Source organism: Myotis myotis, unplaced genomic scaffold, assembly GCF_014108235.1.
Source record: "Myotis myotis isolate mMyoMyo1 unplaced genomic scaffold, mMyoMyo1.p scaffold_m19_p_18, whole genome shotgun sequence".
Lineage (NCBI taxonomy): Eukaryota > Metazoa > Chordata > Mammalia > Chiroptera > Vespertilionidae > Myotis > Myotis myotis.
Genome location: NW_023416322.1, coordinates 13,856,941 through 13,877,067, shown reverse-complemented (window position 1 = coordinate 13,877,067; position 20,127 = coordinate 13,856,941). Strand labels below are relative to the sequence as shown.

The following is a 20,127-nucleotide window of genomic DNA, read 5'->3' as shown; positions in this document are numbered from 1 at the left end:
ATGTAACAAGAAATGTATAAGACTTTTATGAACAAAAATAAAAAAATTTGTTGAAGAATATAAAAGGCCTTGAATATAAGTGGGAAGAGATACTGTGTTTGTTCATAAAGAGGAAGACTCAAAATTATAAAGATGTCAATTATCCAAATTAATCTATAAATTTAACATAATTCCAATTACATTATATCCAGGAGGATGTAGAATCAGAATCCAGGAGGATTTTTCTGGAAACTTGACAAAGTGGTTTTAAAATTTATTTGAGAGAGTAATGATAAATGAATAGCTAAAGTAGTTTTGAAGATGAATGAAACAGAAGCATTCTTCCTACCAGATATCAAGACTTAGCGTAATTAGAACAGTGTACTATAAGGGCAGGACCAGAGCAATAGAAAAATTAGAAAATCAAGATTTATTTGGGAACTTGTGTATGATTGAGTAGGCATCACATTTCAGTGGAAAAAGAATGAAGTAGTCAATAAATGAAATGGTTTGGGACCATTGATTCTACATATGAGGGAGCATAAAATTGAAATTTCACCCTTTATTATATCCCCAGGTAAATACCAGATAGATTTTTACCTCAACATCAATGATGAAACTTTAAAGTATTGAAAGAAAATTTAGGCAGCGCTTAGTGTTCTCATAGTAGGGTAGACCTTCCTTATAAGACACAAAAGTCCTAAGTCATAAATCATGAAGGAAAAATACAAATTTGACTGCATCAAAATTAAAATTAAATACAAATTTGCATCAAAAACAAAAGACATCACAAACGAATTTAAGGTGTTTGAAATGCATATAGCAAGGATTCACATTGAGTATACATGTAAAGAGTTTCTATAGATCAATAATTATTTATATTAAGTTTTGGTGAGGTAGAGAAAATGAAACAAATTGGTGCAGCCAATTTGAAGAACAATTTGGCAGTATTATAAGTTCTAACTCTATGACATAACAGTTCTACTTGGGACTATATACATATTCCAGAGAAAGACAAAGATATTCAAACATCATTTTTAGTAAGAGTAAAAAATTGGAAGCAACTTGAATATCCACCAGTAGAGGAATGGCTAAATAAAATGTACATTCTTCAAAGGAATATACTAAACAGAATTTTATATCTGAGTGCTTGACATCTTTAGTGGGGTGTCTATACTCATCTCTCAAGCGAAACTGTCCTAAAAATATGTGCTCCACATAGCTTTCCCAGTCTAATTATTGATAGCAACTTCCATCCTTCCCGTTATTCAGGTAAAAAACCTTGGTGTTATACTTGTCTCCTCTCTTTCTCTTATATCTCACTCAGTCTGGAAGTCTTTTTGGTTCTATATGCAAATATGTATCCTGGATCTGACTACTTTCTTTACACCTTGGTCCTGGCCACCATCCCCTCTACCCAGCTCTTAGATCACTATATAATCTCCTAATTGGTCACCCTGATTTTACCCTTGGCCCTCTTAGTGTCTATTTCCAGAGTGGTTTTTGAAAATCTAAGATCATGTCAGCCTCAGGTTCAGAATTCCATAATGTCTTTACCCATCTTAAAAGCCAGGAGCCTTACAGTGGTGTCTAAGGCCCTGCTTAACCTACACCTTCCCTCTGACCTTATCTCCGACTACTTCTTACTCACTCCCCCTTTGGCTATGCTGGCCTTCTTGCTGTCCTTGAACATGCCAATTATGTTCTTGCCTCAGGGTCTTTGTATGAGCTTTTCCTCCTTCTCAGAGACTCTTCTCTTGGAAAACTGCAATGCATGACAGTGAATTCAGGATGATTTCCTAATTATATTTCTTACTAGAGGCCCAGTGCACGAATTCATGCATGGGTGGGGTCCCTCGACCTGGAAGTGATTGAGGCCTATTTGGGGGGTCGGCCAGCTGAGGGGAGGGGCCGCAGGAGGTTGACTGTGGGAGCGCACTGACCATTAGGGGGCAGCTATTGATCTGTCGTTCCGGTCATTCGGCCATAACAGTTGCTTAGGCTTTTATATATATAGATGTAGATATATAGAGATAATTGGTAGTTAAATGGTGATATTCAAAGTATATCCCATAGAGGTAGTGTCATTTCTTAGATGCCAGAATTAAGTTCTGAAAAACATAGTAAATGAGAGATCGTATTAAGAAACATATTTTTTACATTTGAACACCTTTGAAATGAGGAGGGATCTTAAAATTAGTATAATACAACATTTGTTATCATTTAATTGGATATTTGCATGTAGCACTCCAAACAAGCCAAAGTCCAAAAAGTAATTGCTCCTTGTCTCCTGCCCCCTTCCAAAAGGCCAAACAGTGACTTGCCATATGGTTGGTATTCAGCTGTTGACTGTGAATGCCTCTGGGGAAGGGATCTTATTTTTCATTGTATTATTTAGATTTTTTTAATGATATGTCTTCTTCAGTTTTAAAAATTAACTGAAAAAAGAAATTGCCCACAGAATTTAGAATTTTGCTTGAATAATCATTTGAATCATTACAACAAAAGCATTTTCATCAGATATTTATAAGAATTTAATAGGTTCACATTTAAAATGCATATCCCTTAATAGACACTAAGTAGACCTTACCCCTTTAAATCAAGGATATTGAAATACTTAAATGATATAGTCTAAGAGATGTTCATATGCTAGTGTTTTATCCATAATTTATTTTTACATTTATTTTTATTAAAGTATACATACAGTATTGCATTAGTTTCAGATATACAATGTAGTGGTTTGACATTTATATACCTTACAATGTGATCACCACAATAAGTCTAGTAACCACTTATTACCATACAGAGTTATTACAATATTATTGACTGTTTTTCCTATGCTGCACTTATATCCCCTTGACTTATTTGTTTCGTAACTGGAAGTTATACCTCTTATTCCCCTTTATCTGTCATTCATCCCCCGACCCTCTTTCTCTCTGGGAAAGATAAATTTGTTCTCTGTATCAATGAGTCTGTTTCTGTGTTGTTGTTTTTTTGTTTGTTTATATCCTTAGTTTTTTTTATGCTGAGGCTTTTTCTGTCATTGCTTATAATTATTGCTCATTTCACCCCTACTCCTGCTGTTTAAAATGTGCCTTTTCCTGTCTGCTTTTCTTTTTTCTTTAAAAAAATGTTTTTATCGATTTTGTAGAAAAAGAAAGGGAAAGGGAAAGAAACACCTACGTGAGAGAGAAACATTGATCAGCTGCCTCCTTTGTGCCCCCTGCTGGGGATTGAGCCTGCAACTGGGCATATGCCCTGACTGGTAGTGGAACGGGTGAACTTTCAGTTCATGGGGCAACCTGCAACAAACTGAACCACTCCGGTTGGGCCTGTCTGCTTTTCTTAACTCTTTTGTTTTCTATTTCTTTGCCTCTGTGTTCTAGCTTTTTTTTTTTTCTGGAAAAGGCTGGACATTTTAGTCATTTGTCACTGTTTAGAACTTCCATTTGGAAAATGCAGTTACACATTAAATGTAATCATCAAATTTTTAGTTCTTCTTGGCTGTTTTTATTAATGTTCACCACCCACAAGTTCTTTTTGCTTTTCTGCACCAGCAGACTTTTTTTTCACTTCCCTTTAAGAAAGTAAAACTTTTTTTCATATGTTTTTTTAGTTTATTTTTATTGTTGACACTATTACAGATGTCCCCATTTTTTCTTCTTTGCCTCCTCCACCCAGCCCCACTCCCCCTTCCCTCTGGCTATCACCACACTGTAGTCTGCGTCCAGGGTTATGCATATATGTTCTTTTGCTAATCTGTTCACATTCTTTCATTGGTGGTAGCCATTCTGGCAGGTATGAGGTAGTATCTCATTGTGGTTTTAATTTGCATCTCTTTGATGATTAGTGACATTGAACATTTTTCCATATGTCTATTGACCGTCTGTATGTCCTCTTTGGAAACGTGACTATTCAGGTTCTTTGCCCATTTTTAAAACTGGATTGTTTGTCTTCCTGGTGTTGAGTTGTGCAAATTCTTTATTTGTTTTGGAGATTAACCTCTTATCAAACATATCATTGGCGAGAATATGTTCTCCCATACAGTGGGTTCCCTTTTCATTTTGTTGATGGTTTCATTTGCTGTGCAGTAGCTTTTTAGTTTGATGTAGTCCCATTTGTTTATTTTTTCCTTTGTTTCCCTCACCCTAGAAGACATATTGGCAGAGATATTGCTCTGAGAGATGACTGAGATTTTACTGCCTATGTTTCCTTCTAGGATTTTTGTGGGTTTTTTTTCGATTTACATTTAAGTCTTTTATCCGTTTTGAGTTTATTCTTGTATATGGTGTAAGTTGGTGGTCTAGTCCAGTTTTTCCATGGTCTCTCCTAGAAAATGTTCTAGTCGCTTTGTGCCCTAACATGTGGTCTGTCTGCAGGCTGATGCTCTATCCGCTGAGCCAAACCGGTTGGGATGAGTTGGAGATTTCTAAAAAACCTTTCTATGAATCCAGGGTGTAGCTATAAATATTATATGTTAGTATGTTGAGGAAGAGGCCTGAACAGCTTATTTCAGGACAATGGCTCAAAGCAAAATTTCTGGGAATTGAATACTGGGAGAAGTTCTCGCATGTTAAAGTGGACAGTATCTGTTCTTGTCTGCAAATCTATTTGTTGGCAAGTAGTTTCTGCGTTTCTGAGTTATTCTTGTCACACTAACCCTGATGGTGTCAGTTAACAGTGCCCATGGTTTTGATGTCTGACTACAGATGGCATCTCATAAAGGTTTACGCTGGCAGATTACTTTCAATTCAGTTCATCAAACTCGAGTTCCCACGAAGGAACAGACACTGATTTACACATTGGGTATGCAAAGATGAGTATAGCGGGGCCCGATGGAAGACACATAAGAAAAGAAATAGAACACACACGAGTAAGCATAATTGCAAAGGACAGAGTTGGCACCAAGAAGGAATTATTAACTGTATGAAGGAAGGGGGGGGGCGGGGCGAGGAGAAGAGGACAAAGGAGTGAAACAGCCTCATCCTTGTCTTCCTCAGGAAGAAGTCAACGAGTCCATTTTAAATGGGATGATCCAGAATAGTGGAATTGGCATGTTTCTGTGTAAGCAATATGGAGGTGATAGCAAAAAAAAAAAAAAGGGTTTCTGGGAGACAGGTATTTGAGGAGGGAAAACAGGGCTACTATTTTTCATTTTGAACCTTATGGTACTATGACTTTTGAAAACTACATGCATATTGTTACCAGGTTAAAAAAAAAAATTTAGTGTTAAGTTCTATTAACTCTTAGGCCATTTCAAGTGATGTGTTTTTCACGTGTCTCGATTACACATGGGGTATGCAAAGAGGAGTACAGCAGGGCCTGATGGAAGAAACAGACACACACACACCCCTTCATTTAAACTTACACAGAAATTCTTCCAACTTCTTATACTACACTTACCATATTCCAGTTGTATGTTATTTGTTTACTTTTCATATCCTGCTGCTAGATTATTATGCTTTTGAAAGTAGGAACACTTTACCTTAAAACCTTCAGTGCTTTTTAGCTCCTTACATGCAGTTGGCAGAATTGAATTGAGGGGTTTAAACCATGTTGTTTGTTAGCTCACATTTTGGAGCTTTGTGGCATGAAATGTTCTTACTCGAATTTATAGAGGTGCCAGCTGCTAAGCATTATTTCCTATCTTTTTGTGGAAGTGTAATTTACTAGTGTTCTGAAATCTGATTCTATGGATATTGGTAGAATACTATGTATTTAAGAGTTCATTCTGGATTACAGATAATGAGAATTTTTATTTCTTGAAATTTAGGAGCTAGTTTCTCATTTGGCTAGCTATTGGTATTGTAAAGATTTATTTCTGTTTTTTTACTTATTTGTTTATTTAATTCTAAGAGGACTGGTATCCAGTGCATTTGATACTTTGTCCTATTAGGGGATGATTAATCCTTTTAATATTGTAATCCCATGGTGCCCAAACAATCAGTAGATGGCTTTGGAGGAAGCATTTCGTCTGCCCTCCTATTATTTCCTAAGGTAAGAGAATGTCCAAGCTATTCTAGGCAGATGGTAGGGTAGGATTTCTTTTAAAACATAGCCCTACTCCCACACTCTCCCCCATTTAAAGTGATAGATACTTCACCAACCTCACCATGTTCTTTCAGGAGAGTTCACTTTGGTAAACCCAGACTTCCTCTGTTTAATTCAGCCTTACTTTTCATGTCATTTTTCTACTTATAAAGATGTTTTAAATACTGTTTCAAGCCCTGACCGGTTTGGCTCAGTGGATAGAGTGTCAGCCTGTGGACTGAAGGGTCCCAGGTTCGATTCCAGTCAAGGGCATGTACCTGGGTTGCGGGCACATCCCCAGTAGCGGGTGTGCAGGAGGCAGCTGATCAATGTTTCTCTCTCATCGATGTTTCTAGCTCTCTATCCCTTTCCCTTCCTCTCTGTAAAAAAATCAATAAAATATATTTTAAAAAAAATACTGTTTCAGAATAAAGATATTCATTCTTTAGCCCTGTGGCTCTTTATAAATTATCCTTAGGTTGAGAAGGCCTGATTTTACATTTACAGAAATAGAATATATTTTATAGGTCAAAATATTAATACAAATAATTCCCCAAATGCTGGTACTCAGTGTGGTAGAGGTGAATAGTTTAAAAAGTGCTACTTATATTGCAAAACTTAAAAAGTAATTTGTAATTCCATTTACTTAAAAAAATAAATCTGATTTTTAATTTTAAAACATTTCTCAGATTTTTCTAAAAATATAAATATTTAAGGACATTTAGTCTGAAGAAAATAAAACAAATGACTAAATTTCCTGAGTAGTTAAATTTTCTCTGTAACTCTGGACACCTTCCCTGTGCTGGAACTAAAATTTGTGAGGTTTTATTCTGCTTGGACTTCACCTCACATGTACATATTTCAGGGGTCTTCCAGAGATTTGGGTAGGCTTTAGACTCAGGGAAAGAACAGCTTCCAAAAATCCACATAGTACACGAGAGTTCATTAACCTTTTTCTCTACTTTTGTGCATATTATACCATAGTACAAGTTACCATAGTAATTCTCATAGAGTTAAGATTCTCATAGAGGTATGATATTGCAACAATAAAACAATAATAGTATACTATAAAGAGGAACACTCAAAGAACTCTTAGAAATTAAAAATATGATAAAATGAGTAAAAACCCAATAAGAAGTTTAGATATTAAATAAGAAATCTCCCAAGAGGACGAAAGACAAGAGATGGAAGAAAATGAACTCCAACCCTGAATCCTATATCTAGTTCAATTATCAACAAGGTGTGTGGACAGAAAGAAGACATTAACAGAAATGCAAGGCTTTAAGTTCCCTTTGTCAAGAAACTGCTGGAGAATGTGCTCCCTAAAAATGTGAAGGAAATACAGGCAGAGGGAGACATCGGTGTCAGAAACGTTAACTCCATTTTAGGAGTGCAGAGGACCGCCACATCCACCAGAACGACAGTGAAGGGCCTTCGCAAGATGAAAACTACAGGCAGCCAATCCAGAGTCTGGGTAAAATCCTTCAGGGAGGTGAAATTGAAAGGATGTCTGATGCACGTGTATGCCTTGGGAGAACCTCTAGACCGCAGGCCAATCTGGCTCTGCCTGTTTTTTAAGTAAAATTTTATTTGAGCACAATGGCACCCTTTTATTTACACATTGTCTAAGGCTGATTTCGCACTGCAAGCAGAGTTGAAATGTTGCAACAGAGACCACATGGTCTGCAAAGTGTAAATAATAGGGTGTCCCCCCAAAATGTATGCACACACCTTGAATAATTATAAAGTCAGTATTTATTAAAATACATTTCATTTTCAAAATTGAGCTATCAGCTGTTAAAGTGTGTGTACATTTTTGGGGGACACCCTGTATTTTTTATCTGACCCTTTAAGAAAAAGTTTGCAGACTTGATCTAGAGAATTGATTCTAGACAGTTGGCCAAGAGCTTCTGGCTGAATCAGTTATGTGTACTTACAAAACTGTAACTGCTCAATTCAGGGAGAACAAAAATAGATCAGGAGAGAAAAAATAGCCATGATTTACTACATGGCCTAACTTTGTATATATTTACATGATTATAAAAATGCCAATGTCTAATATTGTGCTAATTAAAATTACTGTACAAACTGCATTAGGAAGATGAGAAGGATGTGCATGTGTAATGGGAGTAGGAAGAAGAAGGAGCTTAATCCTCACCTTCCATAGTGAGTCAGTAGATAAGCCCCCAAACTAAAGACGAAATGTGGTGATAGATATCAAGATAATTGACCAAAAGAGGTAAAATTTGATTCTTCTCGGAAGGGAGAAACGAAGGGCAGAGGGACAGGGTCTGCTGTTTTTTCATACAAACATTCATTTTGTAGATTTTTTTAACTGTTTCTTAATAGCTTTGATAAAGGAAAAAAATTAAAGCCCCCCCCCCCCCAAATTTGGAAAACAAAGAAGAAAAGAAACTCTTTCCTTCCCAAGGTCAGCAAATACATAGCACTTCCTCATGCTATGGCTCTCAGTTCTCACCTCCAGGGGACATGTATCAGTAATTATCCCAGTCTACTTGGTGGTGAGTCAGGACAGGGTTGCAGCATCTTCAGAATCATGCTCTAGCCAAGAGTGGGCTTTGCTCATGAAACCACTATCTCTGACATAATTAGCAAAATGGCACCAATTTAGGGGTATTCTGTCTAGTTCAGACATTCCCAGTAAAAGAACATGGCAAAGCTGCATTATGTGGCCTAGCATTCGACTACTCTAGTGTCCTAAAGGAGTTGCCTTTTAAAATTTCATCTTTTCTAAACACCATTCCGACTTAACACACGAACAAGGGAGGACAGTTTTTTCTCAGTAATTATTTGTAGATGGAGGATAATCTAATAATATGTTTCTACCATTGAGCACTAGGCCTAACATATAATAATAGGCTAGTGAATGTTTGAATGAATGAATAAATGAACTCGATTATATAATCAACATTTAAAAAAAAATCAAAATAACTTGAGAAGCTGTAGAAACCTACCCTTGCAAAAGAGGATTCCATACCTTTCTTCAGCTTCTCAGTTACTAGAGCTAAACTGCAGTTCTGAATGATTTTGACTTCTGAATTAAAGTAGTTTTTGCTCTTTTTTTCTTAACTAGGATCTTTCCAATTAAGGATGTACCCCTGGAGACTGATGAACTTTCGGATTGGCTTTATCAGCGTTTTATTGAAAAAGAGGAACTCTTATCGCATTTTTATGAAACAGGTACACAGTATCCTATTACATACCTTCCTGAAGTTACTGGTAGTTCAAGATAAGCATTTTTTTTTAAATTCTTCAGATATCCTAAAGGAATCAGAGTATTCTATACTTAAGAATTTCATCTTAGAATTTTCATAAAGACAAACTTACATTAAATGTATTTGGGCGCTTGTTCATTAGCCATGTACAAATGGGTCTAATTCAAGAGAGTACACAGTATATAGAAACTTGTGGTCATACATATGCAATTATATGGACTGTTTTATAAAATAGCAAATGACCTTCATTTTTGGCATTGTGATTTGATTGTTTAAATAATACCATCATCATCTGTAAACACTTTTAGTATGCTTTATTTTTTTAACATATAGGGATAAAGTTCACTATTTAGTTTTCATGGATACAACCTTTTACTTTTCTCCTTGGGAGAAAAAAGTCTATTTACCCTCAGTCTCTTTTCTATATTTAATATTTTTTATGTTTTATGAAAACTACAGTGCAGTGAAAAAGACATAACAGGGGAGGAGGAGAGAGGAAGGAAGAAAGGAAGTTTTGAAAGGAGGAAATTGATGTTGGTAGAACTCCAGGCACTACCCAGGTGGTTTCACAAATAGCTATTTGTAGGCTTATTTTCTAGAGCAGGGGTGGGGAACTTTTGTTCTGCCAAGGGCCATTTGGATATTTATAACATCATTCGGAGGCCATACAAAGTTATCAACTTAAAAAATTAGCCTGCTGTATTTGGTCAAACATTTAATTAACTCACCCCAAATGCCTTGGCAGGGCCAGGTGAAATGATTTCCCGAGCCCCTACATGGTAGCCTCTAGAACAGACTGGACATTCCTCACCTCTGTTCTAGAGGCTACCCTGGGGCGGGGAAGATGAAGTGAAAGTTGTTCCAGGTTTGAGAATGACTATGGGATATTCGATGAACAGAAGGCATTATTTTTTCCCCACTTAGACATTTTTTGGTACAGAATTAAAGTTCATGCTGAATCAGACTGTCAAGGCCTGCTGTTGAGCAAAGGCTGGTACAGTGATTACCTTTAGTACTTTTGGTGTGGGGTTTAGGACTGTTTCACTTTGCCCTCCAGAGGATTCCTTCCTGATCTTAACTTTCTGATTCTGGGGCTGTGGAGTAGTGCCTATTAATGTGCCAGGAGTTGGGCACTGTGTATGTCTTTAGCATTCCTAATAAGATGCCCCTCTCCACGTGTGCAATCCTTGGTCTCACTTTCACACTTAACTTAAAAATAAGACAGGATAGATGTATAAGAAGGCATGATGCCGAAACCGGTTTGGCTCAGTGGATAGAGCGTCGGCCTGTGGACTGAAAGGTCCCAGGTTCGATTCCGGTCAAGGGCATGTACCTGGGTTGCGGGCATATCCCCAGTGGGAGATGTGCAGGAGGTGGCTGATCGATGTTTCTTTCTCATCAATGTTTCTAACTCTCTATCTCTCTCCCTTCCTCTCTGTAAAAAATCAATAAAATATATTTAAAAAAAAAAAAAAAAAAAGAAGGCATGAGGCACTTAAGAAGCCAACAAGCTCTCTCTTTTTTTCAATCTGTCTCTTGCTTTATGATATTTGCCCTAAATTGTACAATAATGGAAGCCTCTTTAATAATGGAAGGTCTAAAGCTATTTGCATAATAGACCGTAAAACAGTGGTTCTCAACCTTCTGGCTCTTTAAATACAGTTCCTCATGTTGTGACCCAACCATAAAATTATTTTCGTTGCTACTTCATGACTGTAATGTTGCTACTGTTATGAATCGTAATGTAAATATCTGATATGCAGGATAGGCGACCCCTGCGAAAGGGTCGTTTGACCGCGAAAGGGGTCGCGACCCACAGGTTGAGAACTGCTGCCTGAAAACTTAAAAGTGCTCTCTGTATATTGCTTGTGAGAAGCAAATCCCCTCATGAACCAGCTTAGCTGGGGATTATCCACAAGGACAAAGACTATTTGAAATGTTGAAGAGTGTTACCAAGATGACCTTAGATAATATTGCCCTGAAATGGTCTAGCTTTCCTTTCCAGAAACCTGTTAACTTTGTGTATTAATTAATTATATAACAATTAATAATTGAATTAATTAATGCAAAACACTTAAATGATTCTTTTTATTATTAAGATATATTTCATAAACCGTATTGCCTTTTGAAAATATCAATGATTTACAACTACTTTTTTTTTTCCCCTATTGGATACTTGAAAGAACAACCACTTTTTTGTGGCAAAGACATTTAACTTGTAAATAGAAGAATGAATGTAAGTTCATGCTCTTTCAGAAAGTATTCTATATCGACTTCACACATCTTGTGTCCTGGCCACTGTAGAGATCTCTAGGGATAAAGTGGGAAACAAGGCCGTGGGGTGCTGCTCTCATGCAGCTTATTCTCCCACAGGAGACAGTCTATAGGAAAAGAAGACATAGGTGGGGATAGTACAGATTGCGAAAAGTGCCAAGAAGGAAATAAACGTGGAGGTGACGGTGACGGGAGGGGGGGTAGGCGTGGGGGACAGGGAGAGGCGGTATTTTTTCTGATACTGGAGGAATGCAGATGCCCCAGCCATTCACTGAGATGGAGGAGGAGCACCCCAGGCAGAGAGAATAGAGGCAGAGGCTCAGGCAGGTTGAAAATTGTATTTCAAATGCGATCTCTCTTCAAGAGCAATGGGAAGTCACAGAAAATGCATTAAAAAAAAATTCTAGTTAAAACTAATACTCAACTTGTACTCCAGGAGACCTACTGCTGCAGTAAAACAAAGTGATGTTTCCATCTTGTTTTTCAGGGGCTTTTCCACCTGCCCAGGGCCACAGGGAAGCTGTTTCCAGGGAGATGACCCTCAGCAATATGTGGATCTTTCTCATCCAGTCTTTTGCATTTTTGTCAGGCTACATGTGGTACAACATCTTCCAGTATTTTTACCATTGCCTGTTTTAGGAACTGACTTGGACTTGTCAAGGTCACCATAGGAATTCCAACTTTCATGAGTGCGTTATTTCACATGTGCAAATCAGAATATAAAACAAGCAAAGGAAATTCCATGGATGGATTAATATTTATCCCGCTTTGGGATATTTTAAAACTCTGCTAAAATGAGGATCAGTAATCTAATGACCTGCTAATATGTTTTAAGGACTTTTCATGTTTTAAAAAGATACACTCTACCACACATTTAAACTAACATCACATTTGGAGAAGAGGAAATCATAAGATCATCCTAGAAGACAGAGAAATTCTGTTGCCAGCAGATACTTGATCACCTAGTTCAAGCTCAGAGCTGAGCTCATCCTCCTAGCTAGTAGTGTCCCTTAGGGCAGTGCTGTGAGCGCCCTCACTGCCCACTCCTGCTGTGTCACTAGGAACCTCCAGGGGGGCTGGTTGGCACCTTCTGAAGAACTGTTGCCCTGTCCTTTGCAGCGATGCTCCAGTCCTCACCAGCTTAGTGAGTCCAGAGTCAGGCATGCTGTGGGGGGAATCAGTGTCCACTGGACACGTCCGGTCCTGGAATGGGCTCTTTCAAAAGGCAGGCTCGGCCCGACACCGTGTTTACATGCACTAGTGCTTTCCGCTTGCGTGTGCGTGTGTGTGTGTGTGTGTGTGTGTGTGTGTGTGTGTGTTGGGGGGAGGGCACTTGATTTCTCCTTTTATATAGAAAGCATATCGTAGATTGATCATTTTCTTTTACAAAATGCACTTTCATCAGCTGCATCTGTAGCAGAGGATTAGTAGTATAGCCTGGAAACCAGTCTACACATAGTCAGTGAGTGGGACTCGCGCGGCTGTCTTGTCTGCGTGTTTTACCTGCGCTCCTGCCCTCCAGCACCTCCCTGAGCTGGGCACCACACCTGGGGGGGCTCCAGCTGTTTTCTTGTTTGTTTGTTTGTTTTAATTTTGGTGTATTAGCACCAACTGCATTTGGGGATGGTTGAAACAAATTAATGCAAAACACTTAAATGATCAATATACGGTGAAATAGGCTAATTTGTTAGAAAAATAAAAGCTAAAGCCAGACACTGGCTTAAAATGGGGACAGGCTGTCACATGGCACCCCCAGCACCTGTCTCATCAAAGAGCTGCCCATGTCAGGGTGGTGTGACCAGGAGAGAGACCAGCACATGAGGCTTCCCAGTCTCTTCCTGTTGAAGAGGATAAAGTCATGCCTATTTCTAGAAGACTTTTTTTTTTCTTTTGTCACTATGTTCATACAGTTTACCTCACAGTAAAACCAAACTTCTCACAAAGTGCTGGCCCTGCATCGGTCACCGTGGTCACCGCCTGCACCCCAGCATCAAGGCGGGAACGCCCGCTGGCCTGGGGCTGTGAGACTGAGATTCTGGTGAATCAGTGGTGGTTTTCTGTGACATGACATCGTAGATTCCCCTGTTGTCGCTAATCATACAATTTGACAGTTCTGAGAAAGGCCGGAAGGTAAAGGTAAAGCATGATGTTTTTTGTTTTTAAATAAACCAAAAACAACAACAACAACAAAAAACCAGAAAACCAAAACACTGAGAAGATAAGAATTTTCTCCCAGTTGTGTGGGAAAGGTAAAGCAGCACCAAATACAAGCCCACAGCGGCTTCATCTTAGGTTAATGTGTGCATGTGTGAAGAGAATGATGCCTGAGCTGAAATACCTCATTGATGATACTACTGCTGGTGAGACGCAGAAGGCAGTGTTCCCGTGTGTGGTTTAGGAATGGTTGTCCTAAGGTGCCACTTTTACAAAATTTTAGCATTTCATTGTGTGCTTTACAGTGACAGTGAGTAGGTGAAACTAATCTCAATTTAGAGGTACGGATACAGATAGGAAGCCACATGGAAGCTTAGGGGCACTTCTGTTTGAGGCCCAGCAAATGCTATCAGATTACAAGGTGAATTGGGATGATTCATTTGAGAGATTGGTCAGCCATCTGGGGGACAAGTTCATTGGCAAGGATGGCAGACAGTCCTACCTATTTGACCTTTTCGTCGTTGCTAAAGCAAGCCACAGGCAGAGCGGCCAGTCTCCCATCAGGGAAGAAGAGATGCAGGCGTGTGCACACACAGATGTGGTGTCTTTTGCCATCACAGCTCCAAAGGAGGAGGATGTTGTTTAGTTTAATATACTGTACACATTAAACAGACTGTTCTGTAAGATGCTTTGCTTTCCAAGCACAGTCATTTCAACAGCCTCTAGATGTGTGGGTTAATTTTGAACATAGATCTGTGAGTTGTAAATAGGTGTGTGTTTGATCTGCCCCATCCCCCCCCCCCCAACCCTGTTTCTTTCTCAACACGTTCCCTCGCTTCTGTTAGCAAACATGCTGTTTGAGAGCATTGCTGGTGCTTTCCTTATCAGTAACTGAGGTTCTCTTGTTTGCACAGGGGAATGTAAAGAGCGAATCAGTGTTCTTATATGGCAATCAGGGAAGCAGCAATATGCCACTATACAGAACTGAGTGAAAATCCCTAATCTGTACCTCCTTTGTAAAGTGAGTGAAAGGAGGTTTAGCGAATATCCACTTTGTCCGGGGAAAAGCAGTAACACTGTGCCAGTTTTATACCGGTAGCTTATAGAACCTCAGCACTGCTTGGTCTCGGCTGTCCTGCCTGATTCCCACAGCAGACAGGGTTGCAGACTCTCTGCTGGATCCCAGAGTCACGGTGATGGAGCACCTGCTTGGCCTCAGGGAGCTGTAGCGACCACAGAAGTGACCACCCCAGAAGTTCACACTTAACGTCAGAAACTACTGTTGGTGTTTAAATATGCAGTTATTGTAGAGAAGCCTGTAGGCCAGTGGAAGGTAAGGAAAAATTACAGAATGGAAATGATGTCTTGGATAGTCATACAAGTTAATTGAGAATCTAAATAGATTTAAAAAAATAGCTGTGAGTGTAATATTTTAATATTACACACAGTCCTTAATTTTCCATAGTAAAGGAACTGGAGATTATGCATAATTATTCCAGTAATAAGTCATGGTAAGCCAAAAATTTGATTGCATTTAGGAGTTTGAATTTTCATTCTCATAAAACTTTTTTTCCCTTGCTGGATGCTTACTAATTTTAAAAAATGATGTGAGTTGTTTATTAGCGTCTCCTGCCTATGCATTTGACTGTGTTGATGAGTAGTGGAAAGATTTGGAAAGACAGCTTCAGGAAGAGAAAACATAGAAGCCTGAATAACCCATGGTCTAGAAAAGGAATTTCTAATGATCAAGCGTTGGCGGTATTGCGGTTGTTCTCAAGCATTTTTATGAAAATGAAATGTTAAATCACCAAATGTAAACCTCAGAACATCATTCTAGCTTTCATATCGTTTGGATCAATGTTAAGAATGCCTCTTCAGTCTTTGCTCATGTTCCTCACTTCGTGTGGATTTGTCTTAGTAACATTTTTTGACAATCACTTCTCTGAAGACTCTTCTGACCTAGTGGGACCTGGTTATAATGATAGGATGTAGTCTTTAATCATGGATAGTCCAATTGGATTCTTTCTGTATTAAGAAAATTTTTGTTTGCACTGCTGCATAGGAAGAGTTAGTTATTTTCTTCACTGCACAGAACTTCACTCCAGCGTTACCAAGACGAGCGTGCCAACACTGGTCCACAGAGGATGGATACAAATGGTTGGTCTTACTTTTTGCCAGGTAGTGCTGTGAACCTTGCTTCTGATAACATGAAAGGCAAAGTCAAAAGCCGCACTGGGCAGCAGGTATACTGGTTCGTTGTCTGAAGGGGTAGAGACTAATATATTGGGACCAAAACCACCTACATCGGACATTTCTAGATCACGAGGGGGCCGGGTGTTCTCTGATTGGTGCTTTATTGCAACCATTTTGCATTGATCCCCAACAAGGAGGAGCTGGACCTGGGAATGAGCTGAGAGTGCTGAGCTGTTGGGGGAGGGTGACTGTGGCCACATGGAAGATAAAATACATGTTTTTCTGCAAAATTTCCATTTGAGGGTTTTTACATTTAATATTTTTTTAAAACAGTTTAAAGAGCAAAAAAAAATAGTGTATTCTAGTTGCAAAATATGCACACATTTTGAATGGCTTTATTTTTGTTGTGTAAAACTGTTGAACGTGGCTGTGGTGCACAAATTCTTTACACGAAGGAGTCTAGATGCATTTTACAGTAACTTATGATTGGTAATGAAACAGACATCGAACTGCCATTGTTGTGTTAAGTGCTTTCATTTTCTTTCAGTTATCACAAAGTTGTATTTATTTTATACAGATGGATTTTCGTTTTCTTGATGCCATAATGTTTACTTCAGCTTGGTGACCTGTCTTTCTTTGTGTATCTGCATGTTGTAATGTATGATAAGAATGAATGTAAAGGCTATGGCAACTGTAATTTTTGTAAAGGGCTGGTCACACGTGGATCTGGTTTATGAATACATTGGGATTACTTTAGTAACCAGATTACCTTTTCAGAAATTGAGATGTGAATACCAAAAGAAGCATTTTCTCAACAAAAATTAATAGCTGGTTCTATTTTTTTTAACCTAGAAAAAATAAAGTTGATTTTTTTCAAGTGAAGTGCTTTTAATTCTTAGTAGTGGGCATGGGGTGTTTGTGTTTTCCTGCAGCTATTTTGGCATTAACATCTATAGACGTGTACTCAGAACACACCACGGCCGTTGGATGCTGAGGGCAAACTGAAAAACACTGTTCTCCTCTCATTTTAAACTATGTCCCTCTCCCCTTCCCGATTCTTTCCATCCAGTGGTACACTGGTCAATGGTTAGCATTCACTCTCCTGGGGAAAAAAAATTATGTATACAAGTGTACATAAGTTATAAATTTTGCTGATAGCAAGGATTTTATAACATGACTAACAGATCATAATAAAATATACTTTACTGTAAATTCCATATAGCCAATTGATTCTCCCAGGATGCTCTAATTGATTTTTCCTGAACTCTTTGGCCAGCCTATGACTGTGATCCAACCATGATTTGAAAAATGGAATTACATCCTAATCCATTTAATTCTCAAATTTGTCATTCAATCTGATATGTGATCTGTTAGACTATTTCTTAGCCTTGTACAAGTTATACTCATTAAAGTGAACCACTTTTAGCTTTAGCACCAATGGGAAGCTTATATAATTTTATTTTAATAACAGCCATTTAACAACTACTGGCAAAATTCTAAAACAGTTGGCTTTCTTGAGCAAGTGGGAGGTGTCTCCAGCACACCACTGCCCAAAAAAACATTCTGGTTTATGTTTTTTTGTTCAAAGAACTGTTAGTGTTGAATGAAGGTCTCACAGTTAATCTACTCACTGCTCTCAGGAAATTCCTCTCTCTGACCCTGACAGAGGCTTTTAAGGGTAGGAAAGCATTAACATCAGTCCTACAGGGGCTTTGGATGTTTGAAGAATTTGCCAAAAGCCAACTTTTCCTGAAGTGCATGGAAAGCTTGCATATTTCTAAAGTTGTATGCTTTGATTTCTCAAAGTGAACTGTGATAATAGACATCTCTGAGATTTTGTTTTAAGCATTTAAAACATTTTTTGGTCTGATATTTGTAGAGTATGTTTGAGCCCACTGAAAATTTTAAGTGTATTAAAATATTTTACATAATAATGGGTTAAATAGTTACAGTTCAGTCTACCTCTTGTTTCCTGTCTGGGTTTAGGCTGCTGATTTGGTGAGACTGTAATCCCCCCCCACCCCCGCCTGTCACACCCCCCAAACGTGGGTTCTGGTGGAAGAGGAAGAATAAACGGGGCAGAGGCCTGAAAACTAATTTGAAGCACTCGGAGATCTATTGCTGACCAGCCCTATTCCTCCTGAGTTGGGGAAAAACAAAACAAAAAGCCATTGTTTTTAATTTCCACTTAATATGAAAATGTTTGTTTTAAAAATGTTTCTTCCTGCTGGGAAAAAAAATGTATTTTTAAAAGGAAAAAAAATTCCTCTTTTGGCTATAAGAAGAAGTCAGCTGTGGCCATATCATAACATGCTGATATGATCTACATCAATAAATTTTTTATCTCTCAGGACTTGGACAACCTTGTTCTTAACTCTTAGAGGCTTGAGAAACATAAGTATCCATAATCCAGATAACAAGTTGAACATGGGAGGAGGGTTGGCTAACCACTGGCAACGAGACAGGCTTCTTTCATAATCAGAAAACACTCTGAACGAGCTAGGGTTAAACCCATTTTACAAAGGAAGAAATTGGAATGGTGTTCCTTGTTTTCTGGAAGAAATTAGAATGATGATTTTTGCTGGAAAGCATGAGCATACCACAGAGCCCATTCCCGAGTTCTCCCCTAGAGAGTTTCTGTTGCCTCTTCTTGAAACACTGTCTGCCTTTTAGGTGGGTGATGCTAGAGACAGTGGTCGAGTTCTCGTGACTTGCCTCAGGCAAGAGGGCATGGCCATCCTTGTGATCACAGCTGTCTTGGCTGCTGAGAAATGGCCAGGCTGGGGTACTTCCCCTCAAAGATTAATTGCTGCATCTTCATTCCTTTGTTTCATTTGTGATGCAAAAACTCCCTGAAAAGGGTCTTGTCTTTAATTTTTTACCAGTCAATAACACTGTATCAGGGTCAGCTGATGGACGGTTGAGGGGAAAGAAGTACCTAGAAGTGGAGAAATCAGAGGAGCTTGGCGTGCGAGGAGGAGGAACCCAGGAGCGTTGGAAGGCCAAGGGAATGCCGATGGCTGCTGTCTACAGACAGGCACACACACCCTGACCAGGAGGACCCGGGAAGTGTTCAGACATGGAAGTCTTAAGGAAACCAACTTCCATGGGAACTGTCCTTAGACTGCCTTCCCTGAGGGCTCACCTGTAGAGGCTTCCACCTGCGGTTTCTGGTACCGTACCCTCTTGGCAGAAGAAGAGCATGTCTCTCAGCCATTAGGCGTCTCCAGGATACCAAACAAAGGAACAAATCAAAATATTGGTGATAAGAAGCCTCTTAAGGCATCTAGAACCCATAATAGGGCTTTTTTGTTGTTAATCCTCACCCAAGGATAGTTTTTCCAGTGATTTTTAGAGAGAGGAAGGGAATGAAGAAGGAGGGAGAGAGAAACATCAATGTGATAGACACACATCAATTGGTTGCCTCCTGAACATTCCCCAGTGGGGATTGGGCCTGTAATCCAGCTTATGTGCCTTCCACAGGGAATCAAACCCACAACTCTTTGGTGCCTGGGCCGGTGCTCTAACCACTGAGAACACTGGCCAGGGCCACAATAGGGCTTTTTATCTTTCTCTGGTACGTACACATTTCAGTAAGGACAAAGGATGGCATTGGAAACGAGGCATCTGGGCCTGCATTGGATTGAACGCTGGTATATTCAGTGTGGGACACTGAGACCAATGGCAGCTCAGGGCTCCCCAGACACACACAAATAAAAGTGTTTCCGAAAATGCCCGATCGGCTGCCTTGCACATCGAAATCCAAACTCATCAGACAGGTGCTGGTGCAAAAGGGGTGGCCAGCCAGCCGGTCCTGTGCTGAGACTGAGGGCCGCTAACGGTAACGGAAGCAACCAAGACTTCTTTCGGCTTACACTCAGGACTGCCAGTGTCACTGGTTAAAGCGAGTGACAGGGCCAGTCCAGGCTCAGTGTGGGAGGGTGTCTGAAAGGTGTGAGTACTGGGCGGGGCTCACTGAGAGCCAGCCGTTTGTGAAGGCCAGTATCACATTAAAAACAAATTCCTCAGCTGTTCAAGAGCACTGAAGGGGTCTAAACGGGTTCTTATATTTGACAGGTTGGTCCATCATTTCAGTTGGAAATTTTTTGAGCTTCCAAATACTATTTATTTTCCCATCACCATTTATCCTCCCAGTACCCTCTTCCACCACCCGCCTCCAATCACCACACTATTGTCCAAATACCTGTAAGAGGATTAGCTATGTAGATCCATCCATCATTCATATAAATCCCATTAATCA

At 39.3% G+C, this 20,127-nt stretch overlaps 2 protein-coding genes across 6 annotated transcripts in view; both read left to right on the top strand.

Moving 5' to 3' along the window:
* Positions 1-18,219, top strand: part of LPGAT1 (lysophosphatidylglycerol acyltransferase 1) — a 56,119-nt gene extending 37,900 nt beyond the window's left edge. For all 4 annotated transcript variants that reach the window (XM_036342573.1, XM_036342575.1, XM_036342574.1 and 1 more), the window contains 2 exons: positions 9,104-9,210; positions 12,007-18,219. In XM_036342573.1, the coding sequence (XP_036198466.1) occupies positions 9,104-9,210; positions 12,007-12,158 (259 nt within the window). In that variant the 3' untranslated portion in view covers positions 12,159-18,219. The remainder of the gene's footprint in view (positions 1-9,103; positions 9,211-12,006) is intronic.
* The window catches only part of NEK2 (NIMA related kinase 2), a 50,418-nt gene continuing 39,394 nt past the window's right edge, over positions 9,104-20,127 (top strand). For both annotated transcript variants that reach the window (XM_036342570.1, XM_036342571.1), the window contains exon 1: positions 9,104-9,210. The gene's annotated coding sequence lies outside the window, so the exon portion shown is untranslated. The remainder of the gene's footprint in view (positions 9,211-20,127) is intronic.